We start from the raw sequence: 26,876 nt of genomic DNA, 5'->3' as shown, positions 1-26,876 counted from the left end.
ATAGAATAATGGACAGGTATGTAGAAAATGGATCTATGTCTATGACAGAAAGATAGAATAATGGACAGGTATGTAGAAAATGGATCTATGTCTATGACAGAAAGATAGAATAATGGATATTATGTCTGTGACAGAAAGATAGAATAATGGACAGGTATGTAGAAAATGGATCAATGTCTATAACAGAAAGTTAGAATAATGGACAGGTATGTAGAAAATGGATCTATGTCTATGACAGAAAGATAGAATAATGGACAGGTATGTAGAAAATGGATCTATGTGTATGACAGAAAGATAGAATAATGGACAGGTATGTAGAAAATGGATCTATGTCTATGACAGAAAGATAGAATAATGGACAGGTATGTAGAAAATGGATCTATGTCTATGACAGAAAGATAGAATAATGGATATTATGTCAGTGACAGAAAGATAGAATAATGGACAGGTATGTAGAAAATGGATCAATGTCTATAACAGAAAGTTAGAATAATGGACAGGTATGTAGAAAATGGATCTATGTCTATGACAGAAAGATAGAATAATGGACAGGTATGTAGAAAATAGATCTGTGTCTATGACAGAAAGATAGAATAATGGACAGGTATGTAGAAAATGGATCTATGTCTATGATAGAAAGATAGAATAATGGACAGGTATGTAGAAAATGGATCTATGTCTATGACAGAAAGATAGAATAATGGACAGGTGTGTAGAAAATGGATCTATGTCTATGACAGAAAGAGAGAATAATGGACAGGTGTGTAGAAAATGGATCTATGTGTGTGACAGAAAGATAAAATAATGGACAGGTGTGTAGAAAATGGATCTATGTCTATGATAGAAAGATAGAATAATGGACAGATATGTAGAAAATGGATCTATGTCTATGACAGAAAGATAGAATAATGGACAGTTATGTAGAAAATGGATCTATGTATATGACAGAAAGATAGAATAATGGGCAGGTATGTAGAAAATGGATCTATGTCTGTGATAGAAAGATAGAATATTGGACAGGGATGTATAAAATGGATCTATGTCTATGACAGAAAGATAGAATAATGGACAGATAGTTATTTGCTGCTTCATCATGTTAGTATAAATAAGAACGTACATGTACTATATTGATTAGATGATAGGTAATTACTTTGCAGATAAGTACTCCTGTATATATATATATATATATATATATATATATATATATATATATATATATATATATATATATATATATATATATCTATCTACATGTATATATGCATCAGATAGCAGCATGTTGATTAATTTCCGAATAATATCTTTATGCATGTATTTGTAATTTTGATTGTCTATCCAGCCTTCCTAATTATATGTAATTGGCATTGTAAGTTGTTTGTTGCAGACGTACAATGGAAGCTGCTGACAGTCATGAGTCTGTAGAGAAGCCCCCACCCTTCCTGCCACCATGTAAGGTGTGTAGTGCTACGGCCACAGGTCTCCACTTTGGTGTCTACACTTGTGAAGCCTGCAAGGTAGGGTGATGTAAGACAGAATCAGTAGATGGAAAGAGAAAGAGATAGCTGAGAATTTAGCAAAAAGGTTTCTGATAACAATGGTCTTGGTTTCAAATCCTGCCAATTACAGTAAACTTTTATGTTGATCACATTCAGCACTATTAAGAGTAGGTACAGACTCTGAAATGGATAATCTTATATGTGAAATAGTAGTGAAATGCAGAATAAATGCAAATGGAATGCAGAATGAATACAAATAGAACAGAATGAATGCAAACAGAATGCAGAAATGAATATAAATAAATTGAAGAATGCATTTCTAAGAAAACAGAATGCCAGTGAAAATGCAAACACAATGATAAATGAGAAACCAAAACATGAAACAAAATTTGAATGCATTTCATAAATAGAGGGGCCCTGGGTGACCAAGAGGTCTAAGACACTGTCCTTTACAGGATCACTGACATCGCAACTCTCTTCATTTGGGTTAGAGCTTCAACTTGGCTATCATGTGCATGTGGAAAAGCTTGCCAGTAGCTTCATGGGGGTAGGTGGTTTTTCCCAGATTCTTTCTCCACCAAGTATACTGCCCGATATGTATAGCCTGTCATGTACTGAAACGTAGGCTGTGTTAAACCTGCAACAACATCTACAACAACAACCAACAGCACACGATACTGAACACCAGCTTCATGTTCAAACTCACCATAGAGACTTTTATAAATAGATTTGAAAATAATTTATTTTCTAGCTCCATCGAAATTTCCGTGGTTGAAAGCCCTTTTGCATGATAATCCACAGTCATATTTGTTCCACTGACAGGCAACTTCTCCTCTATTACAAGCCATTTTTCTTATAAATGCAGGCATGAAAAACAACTACAATTGATTTGACGAATGAGGTTATCATCGTCAGTGTTTGTATTCAATATACAATTGTTTTTGAATGAAGCAAGATCTCTAGAGCTGAACATGAACCCTTATTGAACTGGAAAATATTATCCTATATCATTTTGTTTTGCTTGTATGTATTTTACATTTCATTGAAGCACACTTTTAATAAGATGCAATACAAAACCTACACATCTATCCATAATGTATGCTCTCGAAAATAGAAAACCAAACTTAAGTAAATTCATTTTCATTTAATTTCAAATGAAAGGAAAGAATTTATGGAAGCAGTGAACACAAGATATGAATGCACGAAAACAGGAATGCAATGAAAACAAAATATAAATGGATAGCAAATGAAATGTTGGCTTTGCAAGATTACATGTTTCAGGGTTTCTATTCTGCTAAATAATGTACATTCATTCTGACTGCATGGGGATGTTTATAGTGGTCTCCTGTGTATGGAGAAACACCCATGTATAAAGTTTTTCCTGCAGACACAGAATTTACAGATTCCTGCATCTTAGAGTGTACAAGCTTTATACCCACCCAGAAAACATTCTGGTTGCAAAAGAATGAGAGAGAGAGATTTTTTTAGGCATTATAGATCACATTGTTTCAGTTAACTCTTATATTTATTTGACGGTTTTTGAGTGACATTGCATAACATAATATAATGTGTTGAGGGGTATGTGATTATGAGTTTAATGATTGGTATGTCTACAATGTTTCCTTTTGAGTGATAATGATGGTTGCAATAGAATCTTCCAGCCTGTGTTTTGACAGGAATAAATAAACTTTAAAAATTTTGATTTTCCTGATAGTTGTTTGTATTGTAAAATAGGTGAAAATGATGTTACCGGTTTATACAGTACAGAATTAAAGGACTAAATTATCAAAATTCATTCAAATTAGATTTTGCAATTTTTTTTAGTGAAGGGAACACTAGTGTACTTCTAATATTTTATGACAAAGAATTGTTTTGCTTCACCTTTAGCAAATTTGTTTTGCTTCAGCATCTGACAGTAGAATGGATACATAGTATTATCAGTAGAATAACATTAATGTTTTCACACGTTCAGACAGAAGGTTGTTTTCCTCATTCTAACAAAGTTTTGGAGCTGTCATGCAGAATTACATTCTTGAAAGTGTTTGGGCTTTACATTACACCAAATGTTCAAGATGTTACACTGGATTCAAAACACTATACTTGATATAAAGCTCCACACCCTCCCACATTTTTACATGGCAGTTGGTATTTATTAAGGGTGTTTAGGTCTGATAGTCAGTCGACCTCCAGGATTTTGACAGATTTATTGGGCAGGCTATATGGTCTTTACATAGGAGAAATAATGTATCAGTCCATGACATCTGATTTTATGGGAAGGGCCTTAACTTTCATGGCCTTATCACCAATACTTCTATGCAAGGGTCTTAACTCCGATGGCCTTGTTACCATAACTTCAGGTCAAGGGCTTTAACTCCCATGGTCTTATCACCAAAACATCTAGACAAGGGTCTTAACTCCCATGGCCTTATCATTAAATGTCATGGACAATGACCATAACTCCCATGGCCTTATCACCATAACATCTGGGCAAGGGTTGTAACTCCTATGGCCTTATCACCAAAACTTCTGGGTAAGGACCTTCACTCCCATGGCCTTATCACCATAACATCTGGGCAAGGGTCTTAACTCCCATGGCCTTATCATTAAATGTCATGGACAATGACCATAACTCCCATGGCCTTATCACCATAACATCTGGGCAAGGGTTGTAACTCCCATGACCTTATCACCAAAACTTCTGGGTAAGGACCTTCACTCCCATGGCCTTATCACCATAACATCTGGGCAAGGGTCTTAACTCCCATGGCCTTATCACCAAAATTTCTGGACATAGACCTTAACTCCCATGGCCTTATCACCAAAACTTCTGTGTAAGGACCTTCACTCCCATGGCCTTATCACCAACACTTCTGGGCATAGACCTTAACTAACATGGCCTTATCATTAATGTTATGGGCAAGGGTCTTAACTCCCATGGCATTATAAGTTTATAACTAACAATTATGTTATGTGTTAATCCAAGTCATCTGCCATATAGTTTCTGGGCAAGGGTCTTAACTCCCATAGCCTTATTAATAAAAATTCTTTTATGTGCTAATGTACTGCTAAAAACCAACCAACCAGCCAAATAGCAAACCAGTCAGTAAGACAAACTACAAAACACCAATCAGTCAGTCAGTCAAACTTCAAAACAGCCAGTCAGTCAGTCAGCCAAACTTCAAAACAGCCAATCAGTCAGTCAAACTTCAAAACAGCCAATAAGTCAGTCAGACTACAAAAAGCCAACCAGTCAGTCAGTCAAACTTCAAAACAGCCAATCAGTCAGTCAGACACCAGCCAACAAGCCAAACAACTAATCAACCAGTCAGTCAAACTACAAAATGCCAATCAATCAGTCAGTCAAACACTAATCAATAAGCCAAACAGCCAATCAATCGGTCAGTCAAACTACAAAAAGCCAATCAATTAGTAAAACACTAACCAATAAGCCAAATAGCCAACCAGTCAGTCAGTCAAGCTACAAAACAGCCAATCAATAAGTCAGTCAAACACCAACCAACAAGCCAAACAACTTATCAGTCAGTTAGTCAAACCATAAAAAGCCAATCAATCAGTCAGTCAAACACCAACCAACAAGCCAAAAGGTCAATTAGTAAATCAGTTAAACTTGAAAGCAACTCATTATGGACTTTACAGCAGCAAAATTGGACACTCAACTTATTAGTCTCATATGATATTGAATGTATTAGAATGTTCCATTGTTTTCAATTTGGTTTGCAGGCATTTTTTAGAAGGTCCCTCTTGATTGACCGGCAATACAAGTGCACGAAAGATGGAAACTGTACAATTAGTAGTAAAAGACGAGGTTCCTGCTCAGCATGCAGACTTAACAAGTGCCTTCACTTGGGAATGTCCAAAGATGGTATGTTATGAAAGGAGAAGAGTTTTTTCTTTCTTTCTCTCTGTTGATCTTGATCCTGGTCTGATTGAAATCTCTGTTCATATGTTACATGCAGTAAAGTGGAAGGGGCATATACCTCTTTATGGTTCCATCTTCAATCTATTTTATATTCTGATGGCTTCAGTTGAATATTTAGGTCACTGATACTTAACATGTTTTACTGTTGGTCATGAATCTGTGGATATATCATGTTCTGTACAGAACGCTCCTTCCAGAAGTATGCTCTACCAAATATAGGACACTGACCTACAGTTCATGTTTCTGTGGTTTAAATTCAGTTTTATCTTTATGCATTCTCTGTGGCTGTTAGATGCATATTCATGCAAGTAAGCAGGTGGCAGGATATTCACATTCATCGAACATATGATATTACATGTTGAACACAATTTTCCTTTTATTGAACACAGCTCTCTTTTTTATTGTACTTTCATTAAAAACAAATGTTTAAAAATTTTGTAATGCTTTATTTTGACATAGACATCTAAATTTTGTGCATAATTTCTTACCAAAGGCTGCCAATTCTGCAGTACAATCCTGCAGTAAGATGTAGCTTACCCATATTAATTAAAGCTTTTTCCAAAAATCATTAAAAGTTTAAAAATATATTGCTAAGTGCATTATTCCCAATCTAATCAGGCCATACTGTTCTTTGCACTTACCACCATTTATGCCAGTCATAATGTTAACATATGACCTTATCATTCCAGGCATAGATAATGTACCTTCCTGGAGGAGACCTCCTAAATGACAGAAGAGATTTAACTCTTGTGTGCATATAAACATATATGCATTCATTTGTATGCATGTAACTTGTTTGCACATTCTTACATGCATATAAACATGATGGGACCATTGTTTATGACATCATCAATGAGAATTTAATATGATTAGCTTTAATTTCAGTCAGATTACAGGGATGGTCCTGGCGTTTAAAAAGCTGTCGCAAAAAAAATCGCCAACCTCAATATTTTGTCGCCAATTTTCAAAAAGTGTCGCCAAAACAAGTAGTGTACATTTTTCCAAGTGTTAATTTAGTCTATTAATGTAACAGGCAATGAAAATTACAAAAGATGGGTTAGTTAATACTTTAAGCATTAACAAAATGTTACAAAGTGTTACATGAAGATCCGTCGCGATTTTAGGGCTGCCCACTTGTTGAATGCAGTTTCAAAGTCTAATTTTTCACATCTGTACATGCTGATTCTCATTAAATTCTCAAGAGATGAGATGCAGAGCTTATTTCTGATGTCAGTTTTTATGAGGTTCATCATACAGAATCCACGTTCACAGTCTACAGTGCTGACAGGTGACACTAGTAGTCTCTCAGCAGCCCCCCCCCATGGCTAGCTTCACAAAGCTTGTAGCGAATTGCTTCCTAACTCCCAAGAATGATCACTGAATGCTGTATAAATTTTCTCGACAAGAAAAATAGGATCTCCATTCCCACGAATGAAACGTACACGAGTCAACACCTGGCAATACTGGACCGTATATATAAGCATAAATTCACACCCAATTTAGGGATTCTTTCACTCCTGTATTTTGAGAAATAAATAATTATTATTAATTATGCAAAACTGTTTTGTTTTTTTTTTGTTTTGTTTTTTTTGCTATTTCTTGTTGCGGAGTTTAAGTCTCTGCAGCCGTAACACGGGACTGATGGCAAAAGGAAAAGATCAATGAGTAAAATGCTGCACTGGCGACAGATGTAATTGTGATTGAGATTTTTTCCATTTGCTTTGTATTTATACACAGTAGTCGGTACTTCAGAGGTTATCAGTTTTCTATGAAGGTTCAGCAAAACTATTGTATTGGTATATGTATAAAAAAAACAGAAGGATTAGCCATACAATTAATTGTATCTGTTCTATTCGCGTCTTCAGAAGTCGGTCAGTTGTAGGTATAGTGCGGTAGCATGATTGACTGTATCGCAGCATACAGTCCTCAGCCCAGATGTCAGCATAGCAGATTATGATGTAACAATGCACTGTAAAGATGGGGTTGTCAATAAGAACAAAGGATCGTTTGTGTAACAGATTGATTCCAATGCATTGCTTAGTCAAGTTTGTGGCTTCCTTTCGTTCTGCCTTTTAATTTATCCAGTTCAAATCCATGATTGTATGTACAAATTAAATAACCAAAAAGTATGTCGCCAAAAAAATCGCCAGATGGGATATTTTTGTCGCCAATAAGGAAAAAAAATCGCAATTTGCGACATTGGCGAAGCCCAGGACGATCCCTGGATTATATGTACTTAAATACACTTGAGATAGTTTCTAACACTTTAGTTGGGAACCAAAGAGCTGACTCATGGGTTATTTGACACCACATTAGTTGAAAAATACAATTTGCACATCAATAAGATTATCATCCCTACCCCATAACTGAAGAATCCTGTTCCAATACATTAAAATACAGTATTTAAAACATAGATTGAAATGAAGTTACTCATTAAGCCCTGAACTCTGCAGTAGCTTGGTGCCAACTAATAGCTCTTGGGTCGTCACATGCAAATGGCTGCGTCCGGTCCAGCATGGCATCAATTGTCAGAGTACGAGGAGTTGCTGCAGCTACTGTGGTTAACTGCACAGCATCCTTTTCTTTATTATCTGCCAGAAACAGGCCATTTTCAGTGATGTGCTTGCACCGCAAGTGTTGGATAAGATTTGATGTTGTATAAGTTTTAGAATCCTTTCCACCTCTGGAAATGCTTGCTTTGCAAAGTGCGCAGTTTGCTTTGGATTCGTCGACTGCATTTACTTTGAAGTAATTCAAGACTAAAGTTGAGTGTTTCGAGTTCGACATTATGCATAGGCTTGGTATTATATTTAATAGTGTACAGTTGCTAGTCAATGTTAATAATCCAATTGATTCGTGCTTTTGAAATCATGTTTTAAATCAAGTAAGTTACTACTAGGTTGTCCAAGTGGCTGGCTAGATGCACGAACCATGCTGCGAATCGCGCACTGAAGCAGCTCAGCAGCTGAGGTAACGCTGGTGCTGACATACCAGTACCTTTGCTGCATAATTGGAATGTCCATTGTCAGTGAGCTTGCTTGTGAGAATTGGAATGTGTATTGTCATTGACAACCACTCCGGTGGCTTAGTGGTTAGAGCCTCCGCCTCAGATGTGGGAGGTCATGGGTTTGATCCCCGGCCGAGTCATACCAAAGACTTACAAAAATGGTACTAACAGCTGACTCGCTTGGCGCTCAGCATTAAGAGGTTAGTGTTAGGACTGGTTGTCCTGGTGTCAGGATAATGTGACTGGGTGGGACATCATGCTACATGTCTGTGCTAGACATCACTATAAATTGTCACACTGCAGACATCATAGCGATATGACTGAAAAATTTTTAAAGTTACATTAAAAATCCAAATCACACACACACGCATAATATTTGTATGTCAGCATTCAGCTGCTTCAGTGTGCGACTGCTGTTCGTTGATCAGCAGCATTGCAGGACTGGCTAAAGAACAGATTAACTATAGTGAGTCATAGTTTCATAGTAGTTGGAAATTTCACTAGCTATCTAATCTGTCTAGCTAACATTTAATCTGTTTGCTGGAAGTTCAACAGCCACACGAGGCCTCATTGGCTGGTTGGGTGCTGTGATTGGGAGGAGTGCAGAGACAATCAGTGGTAGTTTACAGCAAGTGTGCTATAAAGTATTTGCTTTCAAGAATATATTGTCATTTAATTAACCCCCAAATCAAATTTGTATTCCTTAATTTCCACTATTTAATTCTGATTTAAAATTCAAGCCATATCAAGATGAATGTTATGATTGAATTTATATTTTGGAAATTTGTTTACATCAGCACTGATTATTTCTGCTGATACAGAATATACTGATTGTTCTAATAATCGGCCCGATTATGAGTATGGCTGATTAATTTGTGCAGCTTTAATTATTACTCTCTTCCAGGTGTGTTTGTTTATCACTCACGCTTCTGTTTACCGCCTGTCATCATGATTGATACAAACAGGCAGTTTCTGCCAGCTGTCATCATGATTGATACAAACAGGCAGTGTACTTTAGCATTCACAGCATTACTTGTCTTCAAGAAATTACTTTTTATAACCCATGCTAGTGAAAATAATGTCATTTGCACTCACAATCAATGTATTGCTTAATAATGATTTTCATTTGCAAAATAATATTATATTCTGCACAAGGATTATAATACACTTGTGGTTATTTCACACCATACACCAACACCATATATTGCAAAAATTTCTGGTGCATCAAGCAATCTGTTGATAATGTCTTGCTTTCCCATTTTTTGTTTGTGATTTGTTGGAACCAGTTTTCAGTTTGATTACACACGAAAACCCTAGAGGACAACCAAATATGAACAATTTGTAAAAAACATTACCCATCATAAGCGATAAACATGTATATACTAAGCTGTGGGACCATACAGAGTTTGGATAATTGATACATTTATGTTTTTTATATATAAATTGCATATGATGAAAGAAAGAAAAAAGAATAAACAAGAACAATACAAGCTTAGTTTCATTCAGTTTATTATCAGATATTCATGTAATTACTGGTAATCAACTTTATTAACATGTGTAGTGTATGTGTCTGGGGATAAGTAGGTGGGGCGCAAATTCAATACAAATTGTTTAATTTCATTAAGTTTTCGGACATAGTCTAATGACAAATAGTTAACCATAAGTTGTTGGACATGGAGAAAAATCATTTATTTTATTGTGCCCAAGATACATGGTAAATACAATAGGATATTTTATGCCAATCTTTAAAGGTCATTTTCTGGAAGTGTACATCATAATTTGGGTTGTAGGCAAGAAATCCAGATTTGACAGAACCCTTGAGTATATATTTGCATTTACCAATATCAACTGCTAAATTGTCTTTTATGATATCCAGGCACTTTTTATAAGCTTTCTGATAGCTAATATAATGAATTGTTGTTCTCTTTACCATCAGCTGTCCAATTTGGGAGGTACACTGTAGCCCAGAAGACAAAAACAATAACAGAGGTTCGAAAAATCAAGGGAAAGGAGGAGATACTAACCCCCAAACCCTCCACGGAACGGTCACCCCGGCAAGAAATTGTTATGGACATTAATAAAAGGTTATCAAAATCAAAGATGGTGAAGAGTCCATCACCCAACAGCTTGCGTTCTGTGCCTGAACCTTCACCGCCAGGTAATTTTTGTTGAGTCTCTCAATGACAAGATATGGGTATTAGTTTTCTGACAATGTTGATGGCAGAAATGTCATCATTAATGTTAAGATTTTTCTTAGAGTTTTTAAAAGATATTTAAATTCTATGTCAGTTTTTGTATTCTACAGAAACTTAGGAACAATATTTCAGCATGCTTAAATTTTATAACTGATATGCTAGGATTGTTGTCTTTTTGCTTAGTACTGTCTAATATTGCTTATAATAAGAGGCCAACAGCAAACTGCAAAGACCCAGTTCTGCTATAGCATAATGCACTGGCAGATCTGGTTCTGTGCAGTTTGTTAGGAGCAATCAGTCAAACAAACAACATAGACCATGGTCTAACCCTGTTAATAGGTACCCAGGTATCCAGGTACATGCCTGTTGATATTAACCCGGGTAATAAAATGGACAGCCAGGTACCCATTAAAATATTTTTAAAACTATTAAAGTTTAAGGCTTATCTCATGTGAGTATTGGCTGCTGAGCATTTATCCTTTGTTAGACCTCCATCTAATTTCCCTATTTTCTATTTATAGTAAGTGTACATGAAACAGTTCCAAGAAAATGGATGGGTTTTTTTAACATGAAACAACATGTCACAGATTTACATATTTTGATACACTCATATGTAGCGAACCAGTCTAAATTGAAGAGAAAAAAATGGTGCCAGATATTAAGAGAAACAGGCTTTATCGACATGACACTTCGATGTTATATGACTGAAAATGTTAGTGGAGAGGGATTTTGTTAAACTTGAAAACATCTTGCATCTAGAAAAGGACAAGTCCATAGCACCTTATAATTCTTTAAAGAAGAATTTGACAGTGATTAAATACAGCATTCATCATTTGTGGATTTTCCAACCATTCAGTGAAAGTTAGACATGTAGACTAGTTTGTCTGTACTTTTGTACTAACTACTAATCCACATGATTTGTTGTGATAATAATTTTTACTGCAGATTCAGGGAAAGTAGCAAAAATAAATGTATCATTTTCATTCAGTTTTCTGTAGTTATAAATGTAATATATAGATTGCTCTTTTTATGCAGAGATTATGCCTTTTTGCCACTTATATTAGCAATAATTATGCTTCTACCTCTTTTGGGGGTTGGCATGTATGAACCTACAACAAAAGTAGCTTTGGTTCACATTTAATACAGTTTTTGTTAGGTTGGTTACCTGGCTTTCTGATTGTTAGGACTGACACGTACACAGTATAAGTTTCCTTCAATTTTGATAGCTTTACCGTGATCTGCAGGGACGTTATGCTATGACATATCAGGTTCTTTGTTGTCTGTTGTGTGACTCTACTTATATTTGAGTAAAGATGGTATTGCAGATCTGACCAGTGTGTTTTGCTTTTAAGAATTTTCATGCATGTGTTGAGTAAGAAAGTTAATAAATTATGTCATGCTTTTGCTTTTAAGATTTTTCATGCATGTGCTGAGTAAGAAAGGTAATAAACTATGTCATGCTTTTGCTTTTAAGACTTTTCATGCATGTGCTGAGTAAGAAAAGTAATAAACTATGTCATGCTTTTGCTTTTAAGACTTTTCATGCATGTACTGAGTAAGAAAAGTAATAAACTGTGTCATGCTTTTGCTTTTAAGACTTTTCATGCATGTGCTGAGTAAGAAAGGTAATAAACTATGTCATGCTTTTGCTTTTAAGAATTTTCATGCATGTACTGAGTAAGAAAGGTAATAAACTATGTGATGCCAGGAATGTCAAGCATGTTAATATAGGCTTTCCTACCAGTTAAGGACTATTACCTACAATATAAAACTTAAGTACTCCGAGGTATCAATATTTTTCTGAAGTAGGAGGGAAATTAAGAAAATTGAAGGGAGAAATCTCAGAATCAACAGCTTCCATTAAACTAGCCAGAGTTAGAAGAATGAACTAGCAAGGTAGCAGGACCCCAACTGTCTGATGAAGCTCCTGGTGTTGCAATAGAATCTAATATTATATTAAATAGATACATCATTCAAAAACTAATTTCTCTATAGAATTAGAATAGCACATGTGTATGTATATGTGGAATTTAATAACTACAGAGATTCTTCATTTGAATGCTACATTCACTGTTGCCATAAAGCATTGACCATATACAGTACTATGGCATATAATGCATAAGGCCAGGTTAGTATGGGTGATATTGTATGCAAAACTACATTCTGATTGGTATTGTTTAAGGCTGTATTATTATGGGTGATATTGTATGCAAAACTACATTCTGATTGGTATTATTTAAGGCTGTATTATTATGGGTGATATTGTATGCAAAACTACATTCTGATTGGTATTATTTAAGGCTGTATTATTATGGGTGATATTGTATGCAAAACTACATTCTGATTGGTATTATTTAAGGCTGTATTATTATGGGTGATATTGTATGTAAAACTACATTAATTCAGAACTACATTCTCGATGCTATATTTTAAGGCTATGTTATTATTGGTGATGTTTTATGCAAAACTACATTCTGATTTGGTTAAATTTAATTGAAATTGCATTAAAATGGGTTATATGTAATCATTTCAAAAACTAATAATTATCTGTAATTAATTTTGTAGAAATAGTGTTGTTGCCTGGTCACTAGTCAGTGCAAGGTGCCTTTTGCCTGTTAGGGCATTTAGAGCAAGGCGAAGTCTCTTTTGAGAGTACTACTCTCTATTAGTGAGGACATTTCATAATAATAATAATAATAATAATATTAATAATAATAATAATAAATATTTTTTGGAGCAGCATTTTTTTAAATTTAAACCATATCTTATATGGTAAAGTGAACATGACTATTCTTGGAAATTGAAGTCCTTTTCGACTTAACAGCTTTTAACCCACTTGGCCAGACTGTATACCTTCTGCTCTGTGTTCAGGTCAATGTACAGTCTTATGTATTTCATTATGATCTATAGGAATGAATAGTTTTAGGGCCTTGAATAGTTTCATTTTCTGAATACCTAAAGGATCTCATTGTTTCTAGATAAATCAAAGTTAAAAGCAGAAATGAAAGTTGCAGAACCATGGTCTTTCGTACATGAATAAGTAAAACACTAGCTTTACATTTCTTAATTAGCATATCTGATTGTAGTACTGTGGATTTGTCACAGTTATGAAATAGCGATGTTGCCAGAGTGACCAATTGCATCAGTGAAAATTAGTTTAAAGTTGCGGATTTGAAAATGTACTCTGTGCAGTATAGGATTTGTATTATGCCATTCACCTTTAAATTGCTTCTTGTGACATAAGGGTCACCAGTAGAGCTATTGTAGTGCTTATCACGACATGTCTTTTTTCATAACTTTTACAAGTCTTTGGGGTTTTTTTGTTGCTCGACATATATGGTTGTTAAACTAAATTTGATGGGCACGTGGTGCCCTGGAATAAGCAACCTGTCGTAGTTTGAACTTTACATAAAGGAGGTTTTGCATATGCATATTTATATTATGGGCTACCTAGAAAACCCAAAATGTTCGAGCAGATGTAGGAAGTCATGGGTTTGAACCCCAGCCAAGTCAATACCAAAGACTTGTAAAAATAGTATTAACAGCTGCCTTGCTAGGCGCTCAGCACTAAAGAGGCTAGTGTTAGGATTGGTCGGCCTGTTGTCAGGATAATGTGACTGAGTGGAACATCGTGCTACATGTCTGGGGCATGATGCCCCAGTGCTAGACAGCACTCTAAACTGCCACACTGCAGATATCATAACAATATGACTGTAAATATGTTAAAACTACATTTAAAATCCAAATCAAACACACACACACTAACTTGCAATTACAATACTATATTCTAGTTAGTCATATCAGTTAAAATTCATTACAGTGTATAGCTTCTACAGTGCTGTTAAGTCATGTGGCCATTATACACTGCATATGAATTCGATAATTTGTATATGCATACAGCTTGTTTTCATAATAAACATAAAAATCAGAAATCTTCTAATAGAAAATGAAATATTGCCTAAAACCAGTGTTAATGCAGATATGCATACTGAGAAATAGAGAACATAATTCATCTAAGAGATAGAAAACACATATCCTATTTTGCTTTGCTTCCACTTTTCCTTGCTTAGCTCTCACTACTCCCTGTTCTACCCAAAAAGACAAGTCACTTCTCCTGAAAATTCAAGTCTAGTTTGACCCTTGCAGGAGTAATAAAACCTAGAGCCTTTAAAAAATGACAACTGGTCAACTATAATTTCAATTCATCTGAAGGTGCTTTGACTCTGTAGACCAAAAAATAAAGTGTCCTGTAAGCCTAACTTTTGACATTTTTTTATTTTGATAATTTGCAGGAGACTTTGCATATACTACTTGTGCATTTATTTTTGGAAAGAAGTTGTGTCAGACTATAAAATAAAATCAGTAGAATTAACTTGATGCCAAATGTGGGAGATCTTTTCTACAGATTGTGTTCTGACAATACTGTGTAAGCCTGCCTAGTGAAACGGTCCAATGTTATGTAAGATCAGGGTCAGTTGGGCCCTTTTATTATGAATGCATATGCAGAGGGTTTTTTCCACTCTAGAGGCTATTTTTTTTATTGGATTTTGATCCAACTTTGTTAATAGGTCTATGTCATCAAGATCTTGATTGGGTTACATTATGAAAATGAGTCAAATTCATGCATCTGATTGGCTGAGCTTGTAGACACTCCAGCAACAAGATTTTTCTGACAATATTGTCAACACAACAATGTTTAGGACCAATATCTTTTAATATTCATTATTATGACAGATGATTTGGTATTTACAACTTTTTACACATAGTGGTGTTTTTGGGCCTTTAAGTATTTGTATATTGTTGAGATGCTGGACAAGTTCATCTTGAGTGAGATCTAAGCGTATTAATAGGGTAATCTTGTATCTGATTGGCCAAGCTTGTTATCGTTATGGAAACTGCATTCTGATCCAATTTTGATAAATTTTCATCTGAATGGCTGAGCTTGTTACCTCATTCAATCTAGAGACAATATTTCTCATTAGCTTGTGTATTGAGGTTACAGGGTTTTCATCATCAAACTCTTGGATGACTTTGATTATGAGCCAGAGACTGCATATTAATCAAGCCTCGTCTTTGAAAACAATTTGTATCAGGATTAAGTACAATAGGTAAAATCAGTATAATGCTTGGAAGTGGGAGGAAGATTAAATAGGTGGGAGGGAGATTAAATAGGTGGGAGAAGGATTAAATAGGTTGGACATAGATTAAAATGGTGGAAGGTAGATTAAAAAAGTGGAAGGTAGATTAAATAGGTAGGAGTAAGATTAAATAGGATGGAAATATATTACATAGGTGGGGATAGATTAATTAGTTGGGAGAAGGATTGAAAAGGTCTAAGATAGAATAAATAGGTGGGAGATAGATTAGATAGATGGAAACTAGATTAAATAGTTGGGAGATAGATTAATAGTTAGGAGATAGATTAAATAGGTAGGATATACATTAAACAGGTTGGAGATAGATTAGATATAAGATATATTAAATAAGAAGGAGATGTATTAAATATGTACAAGATATATTAATAGTTAGGAGATATATTAGATGTGAGATATATTAAATAGGTTGGAGATATATTAAGTAGGTAGTAGATATATTAGATAGGTATGAGAGAGATTATATAGGTTGGGGATAGATTAGATTGGTAGGAGATATATTAAGTAGATAGTAGATAGATTAGATAGGTAGTAGATATATTAGATAGGTAGGAGAGAGATTAAATAGGTTGGAGATATATTAGATAGGTAGGAGAGAGATTAAATAGGTAGGATAGAGATTAAATAGGTAGGAGATGGATTACATAGGTTGATATCAAGTTTGGTCCATCATCGATTCAAACAGTGAACAGCTGCTGTACTGATGCTTTGAGGTATGATTTTGGCAAGTTGTGGGTCACTTTTTCCGATTTGTATGTTTTAGGTAATAAAGTGAAATAAGAGGTTATTGTTAATGCTGAAACTACTACCATGGTGATTGAGAGGGTGGAACACACCTCAAGTGATCAAGTGTGCTACCTGGGAAAGGTAAGGCACAACAAGCCTCAAAAATATTTGAGGGGCAACATTAACAATTTCAAAATCAGCCATAACCATACCTTTGCTGTAAAAGGGAGTGCAGTACATTGAGGTACTGTATATTGAGGAATGACTCTTACTGTAAGTATCTCTGTTTGAGAATGTCATTTTTTACCTTTTATTCTGTCATTCTAATTTCCATAGAGCCCTCTCTGACCTTCATTGGTTTCCATCTGATGATGTTTGAATGCTACTGTATAATGTTACTTTCATTTCATTGTGCAGTAACATCTACAACATCAGAAGATATTTTGGAGCCTAAGAGAAAAATTAAGAAAACCAGTCCATCCCTAACTGTATCTCCATCTGAAGAGAAAGAAGTAGATGACATGGTGCAGAAAATCATCGCAGCTCACGAAAATATTTACCCCTGGATGAGACAATTCCTGAACCCAGAATACATGTCCGAGCGCTCTTTGGAGGTTTATGTAAGAATGTCTTTGTAAATTTTATTGTTTATCAGTTAATATATGCAGTACTGTACTTGTTCATGCCGTAGCAAGTGCAACCACCTCTTTTTGTCAAAACTTGCATAAAATATTAATTTTTAAGCACTTTTATGGGAGGTAAATGGATGCTAAAAACACTGTGAACATCGTGATTGTTTTTAGCCTGCCTATATGCATACCTGTCATCTCTTTGCCAAATAAGCAATTATCTGCCACAATGCATGCATGTTCAGTCATTATATAGCACTATGCACACCTGTTATTTCATTACCACTTAAGCCATTATCTGCTACTATGCAAACATGTCACTGAAGCTATTATCTGCCACTATGCATGCATGTTCAGTCATTATATAGCACTATGCACACCTGTTATTTCATTACCACTTAAGTCATTATCTGCCACTATGCATGTCTGTTAAGTTATTATCTGCCATTATACATGTCTGTTAAGTCATTATCTGCCACTATCAATGTCTGTTAAGTCATTATCTGCCACTATGCATGTCTGTGAAGTCATTATCTGCCCCTATGCATGTCTGTTAAGTCATTATCTGCCACAATGCATGACTGTTAAGTCATTATCTGCCACTATGCATGTCTGGTAAGTCATTATCTGCCACAATGCATATATGTTGTTTCATTGCCATTTGCACCATTATCAGCCACTATGCATGTATGTTGTTTCATTGCCACTTAAGCCAATATCCGCCATTATGCATGTCTGAAGTCTGGTTGCAACTTAAACCATTATCATCCAGGTGAACCCACCTGGTACCAGATAAATTAAGTAAAATAAATCAGTTCCAGTGATTGGCTCCAGATAAAGACAAATGGATTTCAGTGAATGGCCTTTTGTAAAGTAAAAGAAATGAATTGCAGCAAATGACTCCTCAAGGAGTAAAGAAATGGAATCCAGTAAATGGCCCTTCATTAAATAAAAGAAATGGATTTCAGTGACTGGCCCCTCATAAAGTAAAACAAATGGATTTCAGTGACTGGCCCCTCATAAAGTAAAACAAATGGACTTCATTGATTGGCCCCTCATAAAGTAAAACAAATGGATTTCAGTGACTGGCCCCTCATAAAGTAAAACAAATGGATTTCAGTGACTGGCCCCTCATAAAGTAAAACAAATGGATTTTAGTGACTGGCCCCTCATAAAGTAAAACAAATGGATTTCAGTGACTGGCCCCTCATAAAGTAAAACAAATGGATTTCAGTGACTGGCCCCTCATAAAGTAAAACAAATGGATTTCAGTGACTGGCCCCTCATAAAGTAAAACAAATGGATTTCAGTGACTGGCCCCTCATAAAGTAAAACAAATGGATTTCAGTGACTGGCCCCTCATAAAGTAAAACAAATGGATTTCAGTGACTGGCCCCTCATAAAGTAAAACAAATGGACTTCATTGATTGGCCCCTCATAAAGTAAAACAAATGGATTTCAGTGACTGGCCCCTCATAAAGTAAAACAAATGGATTTCAGTGACTGGCCCCTCATAAAGTAAAACAAATGGATTTCAGTGACTGGCCCCTCATAAAGTAAAACAAATGGATTTAAGTGATTGGCCCCTCAGTACATTTTATTTCCTCAATATTTAAGTTTGATTATTAATCAAAACTATTATAAACTTTATATCAGATAAAAGCTTGAACCATTTTCTTTTAGATAGCCTACAATTTTAATTTAAAAAAACACTGCATAAAAAGAACGTTTAATTGAATTAAAGCTAGGTTTGAAATGTTAAAACTACATTTTCAAAACCTATTATTAATTTCAATGGAAAATGCTGATGCCTTGGTTTTTATATTTAATGTCAGCATGGTTTTCATTATGTGAGTGTTTGGATACATGTATGGCATTGATATTAGACAATGTTAAGTCTACCAACTATTTATTTCTTTGTACATGCATTAAATGCTTTGAAAAAAATGAGAGACAATTTAATATTGTAGTTAGATCTGAATTTCCATTCACTTTATATAGGCTTTTATGAAAAGATAACATATTCTCAATTGGATGACATTGTTTATTTTGGACCACCATTTTGAGTCTCAAACACCCCCAGCACTCTGGGAATATGGCAAGTATGTAAAACTAGGGAACAACCCCAGGAGTCCAGACAGCAGATTTAACCCATCCCAATGCATTATAAAATCAGGGAACAAACCTAGGAGTCCAGACAGCAGATTTAACCCATCCCAATGCATTATAAAATCAGGGAACAAACCTAGGAATCCAGACAGTGTATTTACCCATCCCTATGCATTATAAAATCAGGGAACAAACCTAGGACTCCAGACAGTGTATTTGCCCATCCCTGTGCATTATAAAATCAGGGAACAAACCTAGGACTCCAGACAGTGGATTTGCCCATCCCTATGCATTATAAAATCAGGGAACAAACCTAGGAATCCAGACAGTGTATTTGCCCATCCCTATGCATTATAAAATCAGGGAACAAACCTAGGACAACAGACAGTGGATTTGCCCATCCCTATGCATTATAAAATCAGGGAACAAACCTAGGAATCCAGACAGTGTATTTGTCCATCCCTATGCATTATAAAATCAGGGAACAAACCTAGGACTCCAGACAGTGGATTTGCCCATCCCTATGCATTATAAAATCAGGGAACAAACCTAGGACTCCAGACAGTGTATTTGCCCATCCCTATGCATTATAAAATCAGGGAACAAACCTAGGACTCCAGACAGTGGATTTGCCCATCCCTATGCATTATAAAACCAGGGAACAAACCTAGGAATCCAAACAGTATATTTGCCCATCCCTATGCATTATAAAATCAGGGAACAAACCTAGGACAACAGACAGTGTATTTGCCCATCCCTATGCATTATAAAATCAGGGAACAAACCTAGGACTCCAGACAGTGTATTTGCCCATCCCTATGCATTATAAAATCAGGGAACAAACCTAGGACTCCAGACAGTGGATTTGCCCATCCCTATGCATTATAAAATCAGGGAACAAACCTAGGACTCCAGACAGTGTATTTGCCCATCCCTATGCATTATAAAATCAGGGAACAAACCTAGGACTCCAGACAGTGGATTTGCCCATCCCTATGCATTATAAAACCAGGGAACAAACCTAGGAATCCAAACAGTGTATTTGCCCATCCCTATGCATTATAAAATCAGGGAACAAACCTAGGACAACAGACAGTGTATTTGCCCATCCCTATGCATTATAAAATCAGGGAACAAACCTAGGAATCCAGACAGTGTATTTGCCCATCCCTATGCATTATAAAATCAGGGAACAAACCTAGGACTCCAGACAGTGGATTTGCCCATCCCTATGCATTATAAAATCAGGGAACAAACCTAGGACTCCAGACAGTGTATTTGCCCATCCCTATGCATTATAAAATCAGGGAACAAACCTAGGAATCCAGACAGTGTATTTGCCCATCCCAATGCATTATAAAATCAGGGAACAAACCTAGGAATCCAGACAGTGTATTTGCCCATCCCTATGCATTATAAAATCAGGGAACAAACCTAGGACTCCAGACAGTGTATTTGCTCATCCCTATGCATTATAAAATCGGAACAAACCTAGGACAACAGACAGTGTATTTGTCCATCCCTATGCATTATAAAATCAGGGAACAAACCTAGGAATCCAGACAGTGTATTTGCCCATCCCTATGCATTATAAAATCAGGGAACAAACCTAGGACTCCAGACAGTGTATTTGCCCATCCCTATGCATTATAAAATCAGGGAACAAACCTAGGACAACAGACAGTGGATTTGTCCATCCCTATGCATTATAAAATCAGGGAACAAACCTAGGAATCCAGACAGTGGATTTGCCCATCCCTATGCATTATAAAATCAGGGAACAAACCTAGGACTCCAGACAGTGTATTTGCCCATCCCTATGCATTATAAAATCAGGGAACAAACCTAGGACAACGGACAATGGATTTGTCCATCCCTATGCATTATAAAATCAGGGAACAAACCTAGGACTCCAGACAGTGTATTTGCCCATCCCTATGCATTATAAAATCAGGGAACAAACCTAGGACTCCAGACAGTAGATTTGCCCATCCTTATGCATTATACAATCAGGGAACAAACCTAGGAATCCAAACAGTGTATTTGCCCATCCCTATGCATTATAAAATCAGGGAACAAACCTTTGACTCCAAACAGTGTATTTGCACATCCCTGTGCATTGTAAAATCAGGGAACAAACCTAGGACTCCAGACAGTGGAATTGCCCATCCCTATGCATTATAATATCAAATAACAACAACAGGAGTCCAGACAGTGGACTTACCTATCCCTATGAATTATAAAATCAGTGAACATTCCCAGGACTCCATACAGTGGATTTGTCTATCCCTATGCATTATAAAACTATGGGAAAACCCCAGGAATCCTGGCTGTTGTTATACCAATCCCTGTGCATTATAAAATCAGGGAACAACCCCAGGACTCCAGGAGATTTAATTTTCCTCCACTACTTCAGTCAACAAAATGATCATTTTTAACTTCTTCACTTTGACAGCTGAGTATGCACAACAATATATTCATTTCTGTTTGTCTTTATAGTATTTGGTTTCAGATATCGAAACTGATATGTGATAATATATGTTTGTGTAAATTATATAATTTTTATTCTTTTTGAACAATGTTATTAAGGAATTATGGGCTTTCATTTGCATAGAAATTAAAAAACATCAGGTTTGGATAATGCATTAAATAGCCAAGGAAAATATATGTACGGTTTTCTTCCAGAATTATGTCTCAGTCCACTTTTTTTAGTGCTAATTGAACATATAATTATGTTTGAGTGCATTGTGTTGGTGCTAATTGTACATAGAATTGTCTGAGTGCATTGTTTTAGTGCTAATTGTACATAGAAGTATGTCTCAATGCATTGTTCTGGTGCTAGTTTTGCATAGACTTATATCCCATTGTGTTGTTTCAGTGCAGAAAAGTAAAATTAAAACTGAGACATTCAGCTGCTTTTCAGTTTTGAACATATTAATAATTTCTTTATTTCTTACCCTGAAGTCTAGAGCATATAATAACCTTGTCATTCCATCTATCCATCCATCACAGTTTGGTTGATTTTTATATTAAGGTATGTTTATGTACACTGTCTTGGGGCATCTGTATTTCACACACAGATTTCTAGTTCTGGACAAAGGGCCATATTAGATGTTATATTTTCAGCCTAGACATAGGCCTGGGCCTACCTCATTATAATGCAGTTTCTGAAGTCATAAATAAACCTTGATAAATGTCAAGCTACTTTATACTGAGGTCTTTTACAAGTTACTTTATACTGAGGTCTGTTACAAGTTACTTTATACTGAGGTATGTTACTAGTTACTTTATACTGAGGTCTGTTACAATGTACCTTATACTGGGGTCTGTTACAAGCAAATCTGAGTATGTTACATGCACACTACATTCACAAAATAGGGTAATTAATTGCGTAATATCACATCATAATTGATTCTTCTTAGCCATTATCTACAATCAGGTACAATAAATAGTAATGATACAGAATCTATGCCCTCACTTTCCATGGATCAGGGGCCATACCATGGGAGAGACCATTGAATTTGCATTTGTCTTTAATATAGGAGGAACAAAAACTGAAGAATGATGTGTTTGGAAGCCTGACACCCCTCCCATCAGAAGAATATCAGAGAATCTATAAAGAGACAGGCTTGGACATAGATAACCGACAGGAGATGCTGCAGAAAGCTGGAAATCATGCAGAGAGAGGCATTCAGCGTTATGTGTCCTTCATAAAATGCTTACCTGGTGTAAAAGAGCTTCCCATGACAGATCTTGTGAAACTTATCAAAGGTAAATAAGAACATCATCATAGGAAAACTGGTCACAGCATGTATAACGTACCTGACTCTTTCATTGAATGGTAGTTTGATTGACATCTGTTCAGAGTCAATAATTTCTCTCGCACAATAGTCAGAATGAATTTTTCTAATAAAAACCAAAATAACTTCTTAAGTCTTGTGACAAAGCCAGTAACAATTGATGAAGGTCATATAAGAATTCTGAGAGAAAACAGTGACTCAAAATAGATGTCAATTCTGATAAAGGAAAGATGGTATTGATATTTGTTTTATTTTTTTGTTTTTGTTGGGTTTTTTGTGTGTTTTTTTTTGTTCACCTGGTTGTAAGGCCTTGTATTGTTCGTTGTCTGTCATTTGCTGTTGTAAACCACTTATGGTACATCAATATTATTTTACATCAGTGAAATAAATAGTAATATTTTGCAGTGCCAGGTTCACAACATTGTAGACCAATACTTGATATAATGTTCCAGTACAAAGAACCTTAAATGTCCAGGGTTTTTTTGTGTGCATCTGCTGTACATAACAAATATGTATGGAATACTACAGCATTTTGAATGTATTATTGATAAAAAAAATGTGCCTAGAGACTTGAAAAACTATTTGATGTATTTGCATCTGGACTGCAAGTTATAGAATTGCACTGCTCATTTATATTTTAGATGGGGTAATATTCATAGGCTGATAAAATTTATTAGCTCCTTCTCTGATGTAGAGGATTGGTATTCTCCTGGCATCGGCATCCATACATCTAAAAGCATATACATATGTAACATCTCACTGCAGCTCATCCATTCTTTCTTTCTTAGTTTAGAATGGGTTTCATAGCATCTACCCACTGGGGAGGTGTCAGAGAAAACTAATGTTATAATTATATATATTTCAGTTTACATTCTTAGCTAAACTCTAGATTTAGCTGGGCATCTTTGCACAGTGTGTAAATACCAGTGTATCCCCCAGGGGTGTAAAAGTGAGGGTACAAAAAAAAAATTGGTGTCAAAACTGGAGGTCAAATAAAACATGTGGGGGTCAAATATGTACTGACAAATTTTCATACGACTCGTACTTTATCAGCTTGAAATAGGATATTGCAACTTGCACAACATACTCTCTCTCTCTCATTCTCTAAACATACAAATATACCAACATGCACAATTAACAAACAATTGCATTGTCCATTCAAAGAATAATTTTATTAGTTCATTTTTCTTTTAAAGTCGTACTTTTAACAGTCTCCTCAAGCAATATTATAGCCCAATACATTACATATAAGCCAATACAAAAAGCCAAATAAATCTTTTTAACCAAATGGGAGTTAATTTACTGCCTTTTATAAAATATGTACTATCATAGGTTTCATTGTACTTCATCCTAGAACACATTTATCATCCAAATATCAAGGAGGATAATGATTCATCTTCTTTTTAATAAGTTACACTTGAACTTTAAGATCTTTCTTTTATTGCAGGAAAATTTAAAAACCATCAAATACCCGCTGACTTTGTAATCCAAATAACGCATTTGTCTCTGCAAGTTTACTGATTTCTTTGTTGTGAAATCATGTCTTAGGTTATAATGTGTTCTCCATATATCTTATGGCAAACAAGGGCAGATTTTTAAAAATTATAAAATCCTGTCACGAAAGGATTATTCACTTTTGCAGTCTTTGCAATAATGCAATCAGAAGTCACACTGGTAATTATGATGAATGTGCCGTATTCCAGTCAAGGGAATTATTTTCTCCATTTTTCATTAATGTTAGATCCAGAGTTACTCTTTTGTGTTCTGCTTCTTTCACTTTCTTCGCTAATGCTTTTTAGTGCATGACGTTTTAATCTGGAGATCACTTTCTAGTGCAACAAGCCTTGAGGTTAAACATCTAGATGGCAGCTTGCTGAGCTAAATGGAAATCGTGTGAGAGCTCGCAAGATATGGGGAAGCTACTCCATCATAACATTGCCTATCCTAGTCTGGTACATTGTTTCGTATGTTCCCTGCATTGCACTTTGCTATACGAATAGAGGAGTGCAAGGCAGGGAGCAAATAAAGCAGGGAACCAGTCAGTGTCTATACTTGAAGTATATGTGATGTCATCTATCGTCCAATGCATTGGGTATTAAATAAATCCTGATCATATTATGAAAATCCTTTGCATCAAAAAAACGCACGGCAACAAAATGTGTGTGTCAGTTTTCTCCAGCGTGCATCCCTGATGCACAAATGTGTGTAAAGGGAAACACTGAAATACTGTTTTGTCTGGAATAATGAAACTAGGTGAATGGATGCATCTAGATGAGTGCTACACCCTCTTCACAAAAGTGGATAACTCTGACCCATATTTCAAGCTTCACTGACTTAGACTAAATTTTTTATTTCAAGTTTATTTTCTCTAGCTCTGTTTATGCTAGAATCATGAAACTACATGTTTGTATGCATTTCTGTTATTGCCATACCCTTACAACAAAAGGTCACTGTGACCTACACTTAACATTCTGCTGATTTAGATTGAGGTTTTGCATTTTGCTCATCACATTTTTTAGCACCCTGTATGCACAATGTTTTACCAGGAATCATAAAACTTGGCAAGGAGTGCATCTTCATAAGTGCTTCATCCTCATCACAAAACAAATCACTGTCAGCTGCATGTTTTACCTTTAGCTTACCTCGGTTTAAAGGGGGACCCTCAGTGGCCGAGTGGTCTAAAGCACTGTCTGTTACAGATCACTGCCATCTCACTTCAGTCTGCATGGGATCGAGTCTAGGATTTTGCCAATGTGGTTATGTGAGAAAGCTTGCTAGTAGATTATTGTGGGTCGGTGGTTCTTCCTGGGGTTTTCCAGGGTTCTTCCTCCACCATTAATACTATTGTGTATTGAACAATGGCATTAAACCCCACAACAACAACAACAACAACAACAACCTCAGTTAAATTGTTTGTAACAAGTTTTTTTTCTCGAGCCTAAACCCTAAATCATCAAACTAGATAGTTGTATGCATCTCAGTTAGTATAACACTCTTACAACAAAAGAAGAATACTAATCTTTATTCCATATGCTACTGGCATAGGTTGAGTTTTGTGTTTAGATCATAAAAAAATGCCATTAGCTGTTTTTGCACACGATATGGATACTATTGTACCTAGCATCAATAAACTTGGCACCATAATGCATCTTGACAAGTACTAATCCCTCATCACAAAAGTAGGTCACAATACCCATATTTCATGCTTCACTCACCTCAGTTTAAATTTTGTTTATTATGTTTTATTTCCTAAGTTCTGTTCTAACTAGAATCATCAGACCAGAGTTATATGTATTGCTATTAGTACCACACCCTTTAAACAAAAGAAGGTAACTGAGACCAATATCTGACATTTTACTATGGTTAAGTTTTTACATTAAGTTCAAGACCAAGTTGGTTTTATGTGCCCTGTAAACATTGTGTTTTAAATTGATTTCTCCAGCACCTAAGTTAAATTTCATATTTCAAGTTCATTTCTCATATCTAGCACTATTAATGTTGTTGTTGTTGTTGTTGTTGTAGGGTTTAACACCATTTCTCAGCACAAGATAGGCTATACATGGTGGCCAGTATTAACGGTGGCGGTAGAACCCAATAAAACCCCGGAAAGAACGACCAACCCACGAGAAGCTACTGGCAAGCTTTCTCACATATCCACATTGGCCGAGCCTGAGACTCAAACCCACACAGACAGAGGTGAGATGGCAGTGATCCGTGATGGAAAGCACTTTAGACCACTGGGCCACTTGGGGCCCCCACTGTTCATGTGCTAGAATGAAGAAATATGATGATTGTATGCATCTATATCAGTGTGCTACATC

General features: G+C 35.7%; 1 protein-coding gene across 2 annotated transcripts in view; it reads left to right on the top strand.

Annotated features, from left to right (window-relative positions):
• The window catches only part of LOC149781589 (nuclear receptor ROR-alpha-like), a 64,521-nt gene that overhangs the window by 21,294 nt on the left and 16,351 nt on the right, over window positions 1-26,876 (top strand). For both annotated transcript variants that reach the window (XM_089935641.1, XM_089935640.1), the window contains exons 2-6: window positions 1,385-1,514; window positions 5,238-5,379; window positions 10,380-10,601; window positions 16,935-17,137; window positions 22,798-23,026. In XM_089935641.1, coding sequence (XP_089791767.1) covers window positions 1,385-1,514; window positions 5,238-5,379; window positions 10,380-10,601; window positions 16,935-17,137; window positions 22,798-23,026 — 926 coding nt within the window. The remainder of the gene's footprint in view (window positions 1-1,384; window positions 1,515-5,237; window positions 5,380-10,379; window positions 10,602-16,934; window positions 17,138-22,797; window positions 23,027-26,876) is intronic.

The sequence above is a fragment of the Sinohyriopsis cumingii genome, chromosome 15 (genome assembly GCF_028554795.1).
Source record: "Sinohyriopsis cumingii isolate HCF-2022 chromosome 15, ASM2855479v2, whole genome shotgun sequence".
NCBI classification, from domain to species: Eukaryota; Metazoa; Mollusca; class Bivalvia; order Unionida; family Unionidae; genus Sinohyriopsis; species Sinohyriopsis cumingii.
This window is presented reverse-complemented; position numbering and strand designations above follow the sequence as displayed.